The sequence below is a fragment of the Miniopterus natalensis genome, chromosome 1 (genome assembly GCF_054644295.1).
Source record: "Miniopterus natalensis isolate mMinNat1 chromosome 1, mMinNat1.hap1, whole genome shotgun sequence".
Lineage (NCBI taxonomy): Eukaryota > Metazoa > Chordata > Mammalia > Chiroptera > Miniopteridae > Miniopterus > Miniopterus natalensis.
Window position 1 is genome coordinate 200,886,903 of NC_142081.1, and position 14,894 is coordinate 200,901,796.

The following is a 14,894-nucleotide window of genomic DNA, read 5'->3' on the forward strand; positions in this document are numbered from 1 at the left end:
TGGGGTCTAGACAACAAGCAAGCTGCCCCCACACCTCGATCCTAACAGCAGCAAGCTGGGAGACACTCCTGCAAACCAGCAGTAACGTGGTTTCCTGAAGGCAGTGTCAATGCGTCAGTGAATTAACCACAAACCCGTTACTCAAGTTACTCAACAGTCCGCCCCACCCTGAGCCTCCACGGCCAGTCGCCAGCCTGTCCTCCCTCGTTACAGTGCAGCCGGGACACTCAGGCTTTCCTCAGAAACCACACTTTCAAGAGCAGAAACCAGGGTTAGCACCACAATCGCCGTTTTCCTCCACCAGGAAATGTCCGTACCGTTTTTGAAGACTCTTCCGATGCCTCTGACCCCCTGGTAGCGGCTGCCCCGGTCCCCTTCCATGTACGGGAACACTCGAGCCTGATGCGTCCAGTAATAATCTTTAGACCCAAAGAAAAACACAGGGAATTCTCCAATCTCGTGCTTCATTTTCTGAATATTTGGGGGAACATTTTTGGGATGGCAAACTTCTGCCGGCCACCATCTATTATAAATATTAAAAACAGGGTTCACAGACTCTTCAGAGAGAGTGACAATCATTTCACACGGCAAGCACTGCAAAGTAAAAAACATAAACAGGAGGCAAGCACAGGGCTCCATCTCACACCTGTAGTTCCCAAGTTTGACCCAAACGATGTCCTGGTGATGCAGTTTCTTCCCGGCCCGGCAGTCATTGCAGAACCAGCTGCCATCTGGCATCTCGATGTTCAGACAGTCGGGGTGGAAGGCTGCCGGGCAGGACTCGCAGCACAGCAGGCTCCCTCCTGCAAGGGAGGGGGCACTCAGCCTCACCGACACGAGGGGCCTGTGGACTCGGCAGGCCCGGACCTGCCACTTCCGTCTGCAGCTCCCGCACATCTGACTCCCAGACAGACAGTCGTCTAGGACCAGGGATCTGTACGCACCTGATTCCCAGACAGACAGTCGTCTAGGACCAGGGATCTGTACACACCTGACTCCCAGACAGACAGTCGTCTAAGACCAGGGATCTGTACGCACCTGACTCCCAGACAGTCGTCTAGGACCAAGAATCTGTACACATGTGACTCCCAGACAAACAGGGATCTATATGCTGACACACAAGCAAACTACATTTCACCACTTACAACTTCCCACAATCTGTGACGCGATCATGGTTAACTCAGAAAAGTCGCAGTGCAGGGCCACCCGTGAGCACAAGGAAACACCACGGGGACCACACAGCCGGCCGAGCACCAGCATCTGCCCTCAGCAGGCCGCTCCTGCTGCATGTGCTCGAGGCGTGTGGACGCGCAGCCCTGCCCAGCCTCACCTTTGGAGCACACGAAGCACCAGCTCACGTTGACGTGGGCATGGTGCCGCTTCCCCTTCCGCGCAGTGAAGTGGGCTGTGCAGACGATGCTGTGGGAGGCGATCACCAAGCAGCCGGCTGCCAGACAAGCGTCCCCTCCGTGATAGGCGACGGGGCAGCGGACACACCGCATCATTTTACCTGGAGGCGGAGAGACGCTGAAGCCCCGCCCAGCAAACAGCAGCAAGACAACCCGGCCCACCTGGTTAGGGAGTTAACGCTGAAACGCACTGGGAGTATCTGATGAACACATAACTTTGATGAGGAGGGTAAGAATATTCAACAGATGTCGTGAAAACACATTTCCTCAAGACAATGGTTCTTCAAAAAATGTTTGAGGAAATGGTCAAGCCTTTAAAACGTCATACTCTAGCCCTGGCCAGTGTGCTCAGCGGTTACAGCATCGGCCCACGGACTGAAGGGTTGTGGGTTCGACTCCCGGTCAAAGGCATGTACCTGCGTTGCAGTTTCGATCCCCAGCCCTGCATGTGGGAGGCAGCCAATCGCTGTGTCTCTTTCACATCCATGCTTCTCTCTCTCTCTTCCTGCCCCCCCCCCTTCTCGCAGAGGAAGGGAGACCAAAGGGGTAGGGGTGGGGGAGGCAAGTCCTTTGTCAAGAGAACAGTAACCCGCCCAGCCGGGCGTGGCTCAGCGGTTGAGCGTCGACCTAGGATCCAGGCGATCAGGGTTTGATTCCTGGTCAGGGCACATGCCCGGGTTGTGGGCTGCAGCCGATCAATGGTTCTCTCATCATTGATGTTTCTCTCTCTCTCTCTCCTTTCCTCTCTCTGAAATCAATAAAGATATATTAAAAAAAAAAAAAAAAAAAAAAAGAGAACAGTAACCCAACCTGTGTTGAGTCAGTAACAGAAAAAAACGGTTACTCTGAACAACACCAGCGGCTACGAGCCCACCCTCCCGGCACCCACGTGACTCGCTGGACCAGCGCCGCAGCCCTCCTGGTGCGTGTACCTTTTGTGGGGCGTGGGCTGGAGGGGTTGGACGCGTGGCAGCTCAGGCAGCTGTGCAGAGGGCAGCGGAAGCCCCGGCTCTCAAACACCGTCAGGGAGTATTTCCTCACACAAGCTTCGTGGTAAAACTTTCCACACTGCGACACGACACAGCGCTTCACGTCCACCGCGCTCTCCTTGCACACGAAGCACGAGTGCACCCCTAACGAGCGGTTGAGAGGGGCAGAGAGGGGATGGGAACGAGAATGAGCTGTGGGTCCCTGAGCCATGAAAGCCAGCAGCTCGGGGAGGCAGCCTGGCTGCTAGAGCATCGGTTACTTCCCACCACGTGGGGAGCCGTCCAGCGGCTTCAGAAAGTCCTATGTCGGGGTGCCGCTGCGACGGCCTGAGCTCCAGCCTCACCTGGAGGACAGGGAAGTGACGGCAGCCGGGTGGGCACCCCCTCAAGTGAGCAAGAAGTGGGAAGGGTAAGAGCTCGCAGAAGGAAGGCGGTCAATCTCCCGCGGAGAGCAGTTAATGAACCACGTGCTGACCACGTGAAGAACCATGGACAGCACCGGTGCCCTGAAGTGAGGTGTCCAGTGGATGCCATCACCTGGGGGGACTCCCCGGAAGACCCGGTGTCTCCTGACTGAGGGATTGTTCTCAAGAGAGTCAGGAGCCAGCGAGGACAGGAGGTGAAGAGTGAAGGGCCACTGTGCCACCAACTTCCCATCAGCCCCCAACTGCTGGTGAAGCCCACACAGCCCAACCAGAGCAGCGGCCGCTCAGGGACAGCGCGGAGCTGCGCTCACTGCAGCTCGGTCAGGGACTCTATGTTCCTGCAGCTGGCCAGGTCGCCTGTACGAACTGTGGCACCTCCCACGGCCACCTCCCACAGAGCCAGGCTCACGTGGCCCACAGGACATCACTCTGCTGGTTACCTCGTACCAGAGTAATTGTGAGTCACCCTCTTTTTTGAAAGCTGTCACACTAACCACCTGATGGGAGGTACTGAGGGGAGCAACTGTGGGGTCACAGGGGCGGGGGGCACCTGCTAGGGGCAGGGAAGGGTCTGTTCTCAGCTGATGTGGGTTTGCTCGGAGCCCTCGGTGTGCAGGGAGGAGAGAGGCTGGGAGGGGCGTCACTCACACACACACACACACAAAACACCTGCCTGGGCACTGCCCACGGTTTCTGAGCTGGGACAGCACTTGCCTGAGGCGCACTCGTTGCAGGTGAACCTCCCTTCCGGCGGCCGGGACAGCCCGAGGCAGGCGGGGTGAAAGGCCGAGCAGCAGGGGCCCTCGCAGAGCAGGAGACTGCCAGTCTTCTCACATAGCTGGAAGCAGAAAGCACGGGTGAAGCCCCACGCAGCCCTCCCTCCCTGCAGCTCCTCCAAGAACGGGACATGCACACCGAGATACCCCGAGTAGAAACCCCGGTGTCAGCTGAACACCAGGCACTGGGTGCAAAAGGGACCCTGGGCAACAGCAATGGGCACCAGGAGGACCAGAAGCCTAAAGGACACGCTCGGGAGGGGAAGGTGAGCTGGGAAAGCTGGGAAAAGGCTCGCACACCCTCCCAGAGTCCAGCTCATCCCAAGGCAGCTGAGGGGATGGAGCTGACCACAAGAGTCCCCCAGACGCCTTCACAGTGCTGGGCACAGAGCACTCTGGTGACCTGCCTGCCCGTCAGCCCACCGTGTGCCAGACACCTTCAGAATAAAAACCAGCAGTGACCATGGCTGGGCTGTGGGAGGAGGCAGAGCTGGGACCAGGCCCCAACTCCCTGGCCGGCCAGGGCGGCAGGGTGCAGAGCAGTGTCCCCTCACCTGGCACACGTGCTCCTTTTTGGCAGTTACTCCTCGCTCTGACTTCTTGGACGAGATGGACACTTCAGTCTGCGTTTCATCTGCACTTTCATATGGGGACTCCAAGGGCTCGTCTCCTGGGCCATCCGAGACCTGCAGATGAGGGAGGCGGACGACAGTTCACTAGTAGCAGGGAGCCTCAGGGGCAGGCCTGCCTGGGCTCCGTCCGGTCCACACGCACACGAGTGGCACACGCGCACTGGTCTCTCCACGTCCACCTGCACGGACAGCTCTTCTCTGCAAACGCTAGTCACCAACTGGCTTTCTGATAACCCAACTTGCTGATAAGCTGCGCAGAAATTCGGAAACGGACTTCACTCCGGCTGACGTTCAGTCTCCGTGTACACACACATATGTGCGGGAAGAGATTTAACATTCCCCTTGAAAATGAAGTGACCGTTACTAAACCCCAGTGTGCTCTAGTAGGTGACCGAAGATGGGCTCTGGGACAGAGAATCCGGCCTTTCTTACCCAACGGGTTACAGCCCAACTATTTTAAGTAGGAAAAACATATCGATACCCAATGAATTTCTGAGAGAACCAGAAATTCACGTGCAGTCAGAACGTGAGCCTTCATCTGTGATCTGCTCGTCTACACCCGGCCAGCGAGACATCCTTTCAGAAACATGTCGAACACCAGAGGGCAGACCAGGCCGCCTTCCCCCGGGACGGGCAGGTGGGAGCCGCCTGCGACCCGAGATTCTGAGTGCAGGGCCGGGAGGGGGGGAGGCTCCCGGGCGGCTGACCATCTCGCCCTCACTCAGGTCTTTCAGAACCGGCCACCCCTCCCCCGTCTTGGACTCAGCACCCCTCCCTTCACCAGCAATAGGCAATCTTTAAATAGAAAACTGTCTCATACAGCAATTTGAGATTTTTTTAAAAAACCCTAAAAACACGTCATGTATTTATCTGTTCAGTAAGTGTTGAAAACTGGATTTTCAACAGAGCAAACATATGAACTACTTCCTGTCCACTCAGTAGCCACAAGGCTGTGTCACAGGCTTGCTGTTTGCCCAGGAGCACAAAACACGAAATGCAAATAGGGCCACAGTAAAAAACAAACAAAAACAAAACAACACAGCCCACCAGACAACCACCCAATTCTGCAGCCTCGCCCATGAACTTTGTCAGAAGGAAGAAGAAAACCCACCACACACACGGGCTGTGCTGGCGTGAAAGCTCGCGGGACGGCGGGCTGGCGTCTGGAGGGGCCTGCTGGCTCTGACGGGGTCTGTGGCGGGGCGGGTGGCTGCCGTTCCAGCCTCGACACCCTCTCGTGTCTGACACACCCCACAGTCACAGTCTGAAGAGAAAGCGACCTTTTCCGGGGAGAGGGAACTAGCGGTGTGGACAGACACTAAATCCCAGGTCTCACATGGCAAAGCTGGGTCACCGGGAGGCTGACCAGAGGGGGCGGCCGGGCCCACAACCCCTGCTGTCACCTCAGCCCCTCAGTGTCTAACACGAACACCTAGAAAGAGGCAACCTGAAGGATGCTCTGAGCCCACACTCCAAATTTCATGTCCTTCAGATACAGGTCCCCAGCGGGCCGAGCACTGCAGACTGGTGAGCATGGGGACCCGGGCAGCAGGAGCAGCGGCTGTGCGGCCCCGAGGCCGGCCTGAAGGAGCCACCAGACCCAGAGAGAGGGCCTTTGGTGGGGGCTCCAAGGAAGACAGCCCGGTGCCAGCCCACCAGCCCGGTTCCTCCCTCAACGCGGCTGGAGCCGATCTAAAAGCTGAAAGAAAAATGCATGGGAGAGGGACAGAAGACACAGACCAGTCCTGGGTCAGAGGAAGGAACAGCACCTTTTATTTAAGATTTACAGAAAGTGAGCACGTTTCACTTGGAGATAGTTCCCACATTAACAGAGTTTGTTTTGAGGAAATAAACACTGGATACACATTTGGGATAGAAATATACTGTTAGACACACAGAGCTCGTTTCCTGGTCGGGGTCCAAGGGGCACATACAGAACACAGACCTTACAATATCACAGTCCATGGACAGTGCGACAGTCCGTCCCCCAGCCCCCGCCCTCCCAGCAAGCAGGTCACAACTAGCACAGTCGGGGTCCCCGGGCTCTGCCTGCAAACCCCAGCGGGCCCAGCGCCAGGCGGCACACCCCACTCCGGGCACAGGCTCCGCGTGCAGCACTGACGGCATCTACTCGGAGATGCGTTTATGAAAGCAACAGCCACCCGCATGGTCCCAACACAGTCCCCAGTCTCAGCCTACAGCATCTACGGTCTACTCCATGTCCAACAGGATGTCCATTTGGAAAAAGGAGAAAGGACTGACCGAGCGGACAGACTGCCAGGCTTCCCGCCGCCTCCCGCACACCACGCCTCCCCAGGCAAGCAGTCTCCGTGAAGCCGCGCCCGACCTCAGTGCCCTGGTCTGAAACCCTTCCTCTGCTCTACTCTGTGACAGTGTCAACTTGCTTACTGGCCTGAGCAACGTTCCTTAACGGCCAGAACGCCGCCTCCTCAACACCCGTGACAGGTGACCACGCGTGAACCAGCCCCTAGAAGTGAGGCAGCGTGGGGCGACGCGCAGCCCCGCAGGCCCTCCCCGCTGGGCCTGGAGAGCAGCCCCGGGGCCGCCTCCCAAGGCGTCACACAGTGGGTTTTACTTTGACAACAAATCCCTTCACAGGTTGGACACCACGTCGATCGTGAAGCACAATGACAGGCCTCAGACAGTAAGTACTTCTGGACCCACTTCCACGTTTATGCTTCTCTGCGGGAGACCAGTTCTTCCACACAGCGTGTGGATTTGCAGGCGACAGGGACCTGGGCCCAGCAGGCTTCGTCAGCGTAGTCAGAAGACTGGTCTCACACAGGCCTCCCAGGCGACCACAGTGAGGCGTCGTGAGTTAAAATAACTTTCAAGTAAGTCCCCCATCACCCGAATGCCACAACTCGCAGTGATCTTTCCTAAAGCAGCCCCTTGAGACCATGCGGCCCAGAACCCCCCCAGCTGCCCAGCTTCCAGGGCTGGGTGAGTCACCCCTGTACCTCGGAGCCAGGCAGCTGCTATGTGGTCCCAGAGCCCCAGGGCGTACCAGCAAGAGCCACGTGGTGGCCTGGCTGCAGAACCAGGGCTCCTTTGTCACAGACAACGAGTCTCTAAAGCAACCCTACCAACCAGCGTGTCCTTAGCAGAAAGCGGCCAGGGAGGGTGACTGGACAACAGAAACAAAGCCCCCTCCATCCGCCATCAGCACGTGCGGCTGAGCACACCCAAGGCTGGGCCGGGCCGCCCCCACCACCACCTCGGTCTCAATAGTTAGCTCGTTTCAAAACACATGCTCACACACTACATGCAATAAACCCAACCACCACGTGTAGGCCACAAAAAACTGCGCATGTGGATCTAACACGTAACCATCTAGTTACAAAGGCATCCAACAAGATACGGCCTGCCGGGTCCCAGCCTGACCTGAGCCGCTGGAGGGACACCAGGGAAGACCCCCGGGAGCCCACCCGTACCAGACAGCAACAAGGGGTACGACACAGGCCGTCTTCCACCAGCTAAGGACAGTCCACTCCCCATCACTGTAAACTAGCGGTGATCTCTGGAATTCTGGCTAAAACTGAAAAACAGTATTAACGAATCAAAATCAATCTCACTGACCCGAACCCTGAAAGAGAGGCCTCAGCACACTTAGAATACAACCTCAAAGCCAGTGCCTGCTTCAGAGCATGGGGCCCTTCCCCGTAAGGCAGCGACGTTTCAGCTCTTCAGCAGCAGATGCCGGTTTAGCTCTGTCATCTCAACGACAAACACGGCCTCAGACAGCTGGTCTCACTAAGCCAGGGCTGCCCCGGCCGGTCCCTGTGGGGAGGCTCTGCGGCCAGACCACCTCCAGAATGAGGTAGTGACTTAAAGGGGCTGTGCCAGGAGCGGGTTGTCAGGATCACCAGAGAAAGAAACCGGTAGCGTCGCCAGAGTTCCTGGGATCCCATCTCCACCTGACCTTCCAGACAGGTGTGCGGTGGTCATCCAGGACGGCCCAGCGTCCACCTTCACGGTGGCCTGGTGCGTGGCGGGCGGCCTTCACTTACACACGCTGACACTATCACTGATGATCAACATGCCAGGACCAGCCATTGGCCACAGCAGACCCAGCACCCACACCCACCCGTCTTTGGGCCAAGAGCCCCTCATCTGTTTGCATCATCTCTCTCACACCTGCACAGGGGCACTTTTTTGGGTTTTGAATTAGACGCCAATTGACAGTCCTATCTTCTCAGGGCATTTCTACGACAGGCTGTCGGGAGGTATGAGTCGCCCACCGTCGGGCACACGTTGGCCCTGCGTTGCCCTCAAGCCTAGCCTCTCTCACTGCCTGTGGTCACCAACCTCGGGTGAGTAGGTCAGAGCCTGAGACAAGGGCGCACCACGCCTGTTCCTGAGGTTCACGCATTACAGCTTTCTCCATCCTCCTCTGGGGTAATTCAGCTGTTAATGTCCCCAAGCCCCCGTCCTTCTACCCTAGTCCCCTGAAAGCTGGGACGCCCCTGTCCGCAGTGCATGAAACTGCCCTGGGGTGTCCTGTTGGCTCTGGGAACATCCTCTCACCCCTGGGCTCTCTTCAGTTGGGAGGAGTGGATGAGACAGGCGGGATACCCGCTACAGGGCCCCAAGATACACCTGCACCCCAGCCCACAACTGCAGACAACCAGCCTGTGTCACCCCTGGGCGAGCAAGGCCCTCGGGAGACCTGCATGAGCCATGCAGGCAGTGGAGCCATGGCCAGACCGCCACTGCCACCTGCGTGGTCCCGTTCCTTCGGGGCCTACTCTGCGCCAGGCAGGGCCTGCGCCCGTGGATCAGCTGCAACACAGACCTAGCTAAAGCCACGTGCTCTGCATGGAGTTCCTGCGGGCTCCACCCCCTCTGTGCATGTGTGCGCAATGCGTGGATGGCGTCCCCACAAGGACCCTGTGCAATCACTGGAAAACACATCTCGACAATAGGCAGCTCAGGCGGCTCAGGGCGAGCCCAGTGCTGCGGTGACTTCCTTAGGACATGAGACGAGCCCCCACTAAATCCGCAGAGGACACCAGCCCGTCCCTAAGCTCAGGCCAGAGCCCCCGCTCACCCCTCCAGAAGGCAGGGGCCTACCAGGGACACTCCCCAGCAAGGCCATCATGGCCAATGGAGGGGACAATCTGTCCTGGGAGGTGATTGTCCCTCCCTGCAGCGTGCTGCACACACCTGCCTCCACCTGCCCACTCCCCTTCCCGATGTCCCCAGGGGATGCGGCCCCCAGCTGAGAATCAGTGCACCCCCCACCCGGGCCCCCTGCCCCCACATCCTCAGTGGAGGCAGACGGTGCTGCTCTGTGGACACCAGAGTCCTCTGAGGTCCCTTCCTTCTTCGTGAGGAGAGGAACGCAGTCACTCGCTGGCAGCTGGCTGGCTGGCACAGCTACGATTCAAACGAAGCCCTCAGTTCCTGTCAGAGGCCTTTCAGGCGAGTCTTTACTTCGGTGATCATTTCTTGAACTGGGGCCATTTTTACGCCACCAGTTCCTTACATTTCCTAATTCAGTGGCTAACTTTCTGAGAATCGTCCATTACTGCTGAGCTTCCACTCCTTTAGAAACCGCACGGCTCAGACCACCCGTAGGTCACGGGTCCCACCGTCTGAGCAGAGCCACCGTCCAGCCCTCAGCCACCGCCCACACTCTGCAGTGTCCCTGACGAGCCCAGAGCCACCACGTCTGGGTTCCCTCTGTCCCCACGTTCAGGATCGTTTCTCATGCCCACAGAACACTTATGCTTTTGGATAAGAATGGAATGGTGGTGGTTTTATCATTTTATTGTTACAACCACATTGTCACAAGCGAACCGCTGCATCCTTGCGAGGTGCCAGGCACCTGAGTGCTTTGCATGCGTTACATTGAGTAATGGCTCAGAACACACGTGCTAGTCAGAAATCCCCACGAGACGAAAAAGGCGTCAGAAGAGTCTGCGGGAAACAGCCGCGTGCTGCTGACACGCATGGAGAGCACCCCTCCTGCCTCCGTGAGTCGAGGGCACGTGAGGCCTTGTCCTCACCATGCAGACATGCGACCCTGGGGATGACACCAGGGCCCGGGACAGCGTCAGTGTGTCGGGAGGCCAATGGCTCACAACACTGCAAATGATGTTTTTCCTACAAATTTACTCCATGTAGTGTCCTAGTAAAACTGTTCAGTAAAAAAAAGAATCACAACCTTCCCGCCTTTAATGCTGGAAACTAGCTGAGCATCTACAGCAGTGAATACGCTCCACTGGCGATGGCGAGAGCTGGCAAGGATGCCTCTCAGTGTGCCGTCTGTTCTCTGTTGGAAGGTTCCGATGCTGACGTTGGCCAATAAAAATCCAGTAAGTTATGGACTGGAGGACAAGACCGACCCCTCGGTGTGGTGTCCTTGTCGCGGCCCAGGACAGCCTGGCTGCGGGCATCCTTCCAGCCTGAGACCTACAGTGACCGCTGGACTAGGGACATGTATCTCTTATGGGATGAATGTGACTGTTAAATGGCCTTGAACAGGGATCTTACCTTCGTCTTAAAATGTGTTATCTGTTTTCTTCATTGTATGTGTTTATTAATACCATTAAAAACGGACTGTCACAATCTTCCATAGAGTGACTGTGAGGGTGTCACTGAGTGTGCGACGACACGCCACTGCAGCAGGCGTCCTGGGAGACCCCACCGTGTCAGGTGCAGCACAGGGCAGCTGAGCTCAAGTCCAACTTGACTGGTGTGGGCTCCCATAGAAGCTGTTACCAGTGAAGGTGACAAAGTGAGAATCTGCTCTACTGAGGGAATAAGAAATGCAGTTACAAACACTTATGTCACATCACCCTCGCAGGCTGTCATGCGAGTGTCACCTCAATCCACGGTCTCACTAGGGTGGCCTGCTACTAGCAACAACTCCAATATAAATTTATTTACCGCACACTCCCTTACCGAGAAGGATTTAAACCATAACATGACCTAAAATGTCTTGAAATACCAACCCTATCTGGTTCCTCATTTGGATCAAGGGCAAGGTAAAGGGCATGTGGCCCAAGTAAGGGCCGGTCGGAAGCCCCAGGCAGCATGGCCACGGTTGTGGCTCCTATTGGGAGGACCAGCAGTCTGCAGGGGCTGCAACACCACACGTTGCCTTGTGCCGAAAGGCATTCAGCATGGCACATGCTGGAAACATGTACTGTGTGCGGTTCAGAGACATGATACGTAACAGAGCCTTTCTGCTCACTGAAGTGGCTTAAGGAACACTGTTATTCTGTAAAAATACTGAGGGGAGATCTGTGTAAGCCACACACACAACCTGATGGGAAGGCCTGGTGACTTACATGTTTTACATGAGGAACAGAACGACACCACGAGAGCCATGGACCATGTCCAAACGCAGGACAGTGTGTGACTCATGCGATACAAATATACCTGGTAATCCATCTATTTCCGAAGCTAAAGAACTAACCATCAACTAAGTCTAATGATTGTAAAATGCTTCCCCAAGTCAGAGCGAATGTCTAAGCCACAAAGATTCGACTCAGCCTGGTGAGCAAGGGCATCAGACCGTTTGGGCTTGTCTAACAGGAGCATCCTCTGCACCCACCACGCCAGTTACTCTCGTCCACACGGGGCTCAGGTCGGCAACGACAGATCTGAGCAGCCTCTGTGTTTTCCTCTCAACTGCACCCAACAAGAGTGTGAACAAGACTCAGCTGAGCACTGCACCGAAACATCTTAAACAAAAAGCCAACTTAAGCAAAAGGATCTATGGAACAGAAAACTTGTCTTTCATATTCTTCAGAACCACAGGCCACCTGTCAGTGTAATTGTTTAGGTACTGACCTGAACTTGGGCAAGAAAGGAGGAAAACTGTCTTGTATAGGATGTGCCTTCTCATGTTTCGATAGGCTCCTGGGACTCCGTGAGGAATTCCTGCTGCATTCCTGGTGCCCAATGTAAGGACATCTAGTTACCTACACACACCAGCTGCGGCTGTGAGGAAGCCCACCCGCACGCGGGCAGCTCAACACCGCTCTGAGCACTGGGAGCTAGAGGACTGCTCTGTACTTACAGCATGGAGGACTGGGCAGCAGGCTCAGGCCCCTCTGCACCTCAGCCACTGGAAGACACCTCACACATGGAAGGCCTGCCCCTCGTCTGGTGGGAGGAAGCAACCGAGGCTGACAGAGAGCAGAATGCCCGCTCCACTGGGGCTTTGCAGAAACAGAAGTGCCACCTTCAGACCCAACAGGGTGAGGGTCTGTCCACTCCCAGCAGCACTACCCTGTACCTAAAAGCCCAAGGCTACCTCCTCATCGATACTCTAGAAACAGGACCCGTCTACAATGAGAAAGAACCACGGGGAACAAAAGAAGGTAAATTTGAAACAAGCTCCCTGGACAGTCACTGAGGCCGGAATCCCAAAGTCCCTCTGCACAGAAACGTTTCCTATCTGCATTTGAGGCTGTTTTTGTTTTTTCTCATAATGGCAAAGACCAGGCCTGCTGGTGACGTCTAGATGTCACTACAATGACAACCGCAGCCTCATACACTCTGCAAGCCCAGGAAACAGGCGTCACTGCCATGGTGGTTCTGACCTTCCTCAATGCTCAGCTGTCCAAGAACACACCAGAACCTAAAGGATCAAAGAGCCACAGACCCACGGCCATGTCCCTCCTTGAGCCTTGGTCCAGAAACCACAGGAATCAGAGCAGTGTGTGCTCCAGCCTCATCCCCGGGTGACTGCACAGTAACCGCGTCAGCTCAGCCGCCAGTGTCACATTAGGACAAAGCAACCTCCTTTCACATGGAGAACAGAGAGATTTCAGGATCTAAATGCACCGACCCTGCAGCATGACCACGTGCGTTCTCACACAGGCCGTGTGCTCAAACAGACTAACATGGTGGCTTCTTCCCCTTCATGGCTTTCACAGTTCAGAGAACCTAACACTCGCCTACATGGCGCTGTGTGAGCCGGGCCTTGGCTCAGTAAACAGCCTTCGTGGGAATGTGTTTTACCTCGTTCTCGGTTAAGGAGGCAGAGGGAGACGAGCTCTTGCTAAATGCGAGTGTGGAGGGCGCAGCTGCGGATGCCCGGCTCCGCTTCTTCAGTGGTTTGCATGAGTCAGACAGGTGTTTCGTGGCTGCAAAACAATTTGGGTTCATAAAGTAAAGTTTAAAACTTTAAACCCTCCATCTTTTTACTGCTTTAAAATCACTCCTCCAATAAAGTTCTGGGGATAGTTCCTTTGTCATACCAAGGGCTTTAGTTTTTGTTGTGGGAAAACTGAATGTGAAGAAAGGCAGGTACTGCACTGTGAGCTACACTGTGCCCCCGCCTGGCCCCCAGAGCCACCACCCTGGAGCCCCATGGCTCCATGCACGCCTGGTCCCACAGCCCTGCCACGCTCCTGGAGCAAATCCCAGATGTCATCTCAACCACAGACAGGTTAGTACATGTCTCTGAAACACAAGGTTTAAGCATGACCACAGTCCTATGATCACAGGAACAGTAGCAAGCCCTCTACATCATCAGATGCCCACTCAGTGCCCAGTGCTCACACATGCTTCTCAAGAGGCTGCTTCACTGACCGTAAACCAGGGCAGCACCTCAGGCACAGAAGGGGAGCCAGAGCGATTTGCCACCTTCACTTACTACTTCTTCCTATATTTTGTTTTCCTTCCTAACTAAGAGCTGGAGATGGAAATTCTTTTAATAAACAACCAGACAAGCCTTGGCTGGGTGGCTCAGTAGGTTAGAGCATCGTCCCCATACGTCAAGGTTGTGGGTTGGACCCTGGTCAGAACACATACAAGCAGCAGCCAATGGATGCATCAATAAGTGGAACAACAAATCTTTCTCTTCCAGTTCCTCTCTCTAAAATCAATCAATCATTCAATAAAACTTTTATATAAACCACACAGACCCATCAGAAGATGACTGATGAGTCCGTCCACCTTTCCCTGTTCCGGCAGTTACTTTGCACAAATGTTTTAAATTCGTTTCAAGTCATCTCTGATGTCCGCTCACACACACATGGAGGATCACATCGTGTGGGAGACCCGACAGCTCTGGTTTGAATCACTTCTCTAGCACAATTTTGCTTTGAAAACAATATGGCCACGCAAAAGTCAGAAACGTAACGTCAATAAAACCTAGCTGAGTCCTTAAAACACTGATCATCAAAAGGGTTTGCTTTTCACATGCATAGGGCCTCCCCGGCACCTGGCCAGCCTCACCGTGGATCTGATTCCCCTGAAGACTCCCAGTCCCTCCCCAGCCCAGCCTCCGGCCACATCCTGCCAGGACTGACTCAGGATGTCCTGTCCCCGCCCCCAGCCCAGGGCACCTGCCAGAGCCCACAGGAGGCATGGCCACATTACCTGCCTGGCTCTTCAGGGAGGACACCACCTCCATGGCCTTGCAGGAACCTGTTCGGGATGTTTTGTCAGCAATGGTCTCCCTCTGTTATTTAAAAAAAAAGGGGGGGGGGAGAGTAAGGAAAAAAAGAAGGGAAAAAACCCTCCTAAGGTGGACTGGCACAGTTTGCTGCAAAGTTGTGCGACAGACACCTCTTCCCTGGGAAGTGTGTTCCGCAGGTCACCAGCAGCCCCGCCTCACACCTCCATCGGAGCAGAGCCCTGCTCAGCACCCGCCACTATCACACTGCTAGGGCCTCGC

At 55.6% G+C, this 14,894-nt stretch overlaps 1 protein-coding gene across 5 annotated transcripts in view; it reads right to left on the reverse strand.

Annotated features, from left to right (window-relative positions):
• NSD2 (nuclear receptor binding SET domain protein 2) overlaps positions 1-14,894 on the reverse strand; it is a 58,558-nt gene that overhangs the window by 7,360 nt on the left and 36,304 nt on the right. For 4 of the 5 annotated variants that reach the window (XM_087828572.1, XM_087828575.1, XM_087828581.1 and 1 more), the window contains 8 exons: positions 14,597-14,678; positions 13,232-13,356; positions 4,154-4,285; positions 3,538-3,661; positions 2,342-2,542; positions 1,331-1,510; positions 647-803; positions 318-523 (listed from right to left, as the gene is read on the reverse strand). In XM_087828572.1, the coding sequence (XP_087684698.1) occupies positions 318-523; positions 647-803; positions 1,331-1,510; positions 2,342-2,542; positions 3,538-3,661; positions 4,154-4,285; positions 13,232-13,356; positions 14,597-14,678 (1,207 nt within the window). Of the gene's footprint in view, positions 1-317; positions 524-646; positions 804-1,330; positions 1,511-2,341; positions 2,543-3,537; positions 3,662-4,153; positions 4,286-5,981; positions 10,972-13,231; positions 13,357-14,596; positions 14,679-14,894 lie in introns of those variants that run through there. The other variant, XM_087828586.1, reaches the window with a different exon arrangement.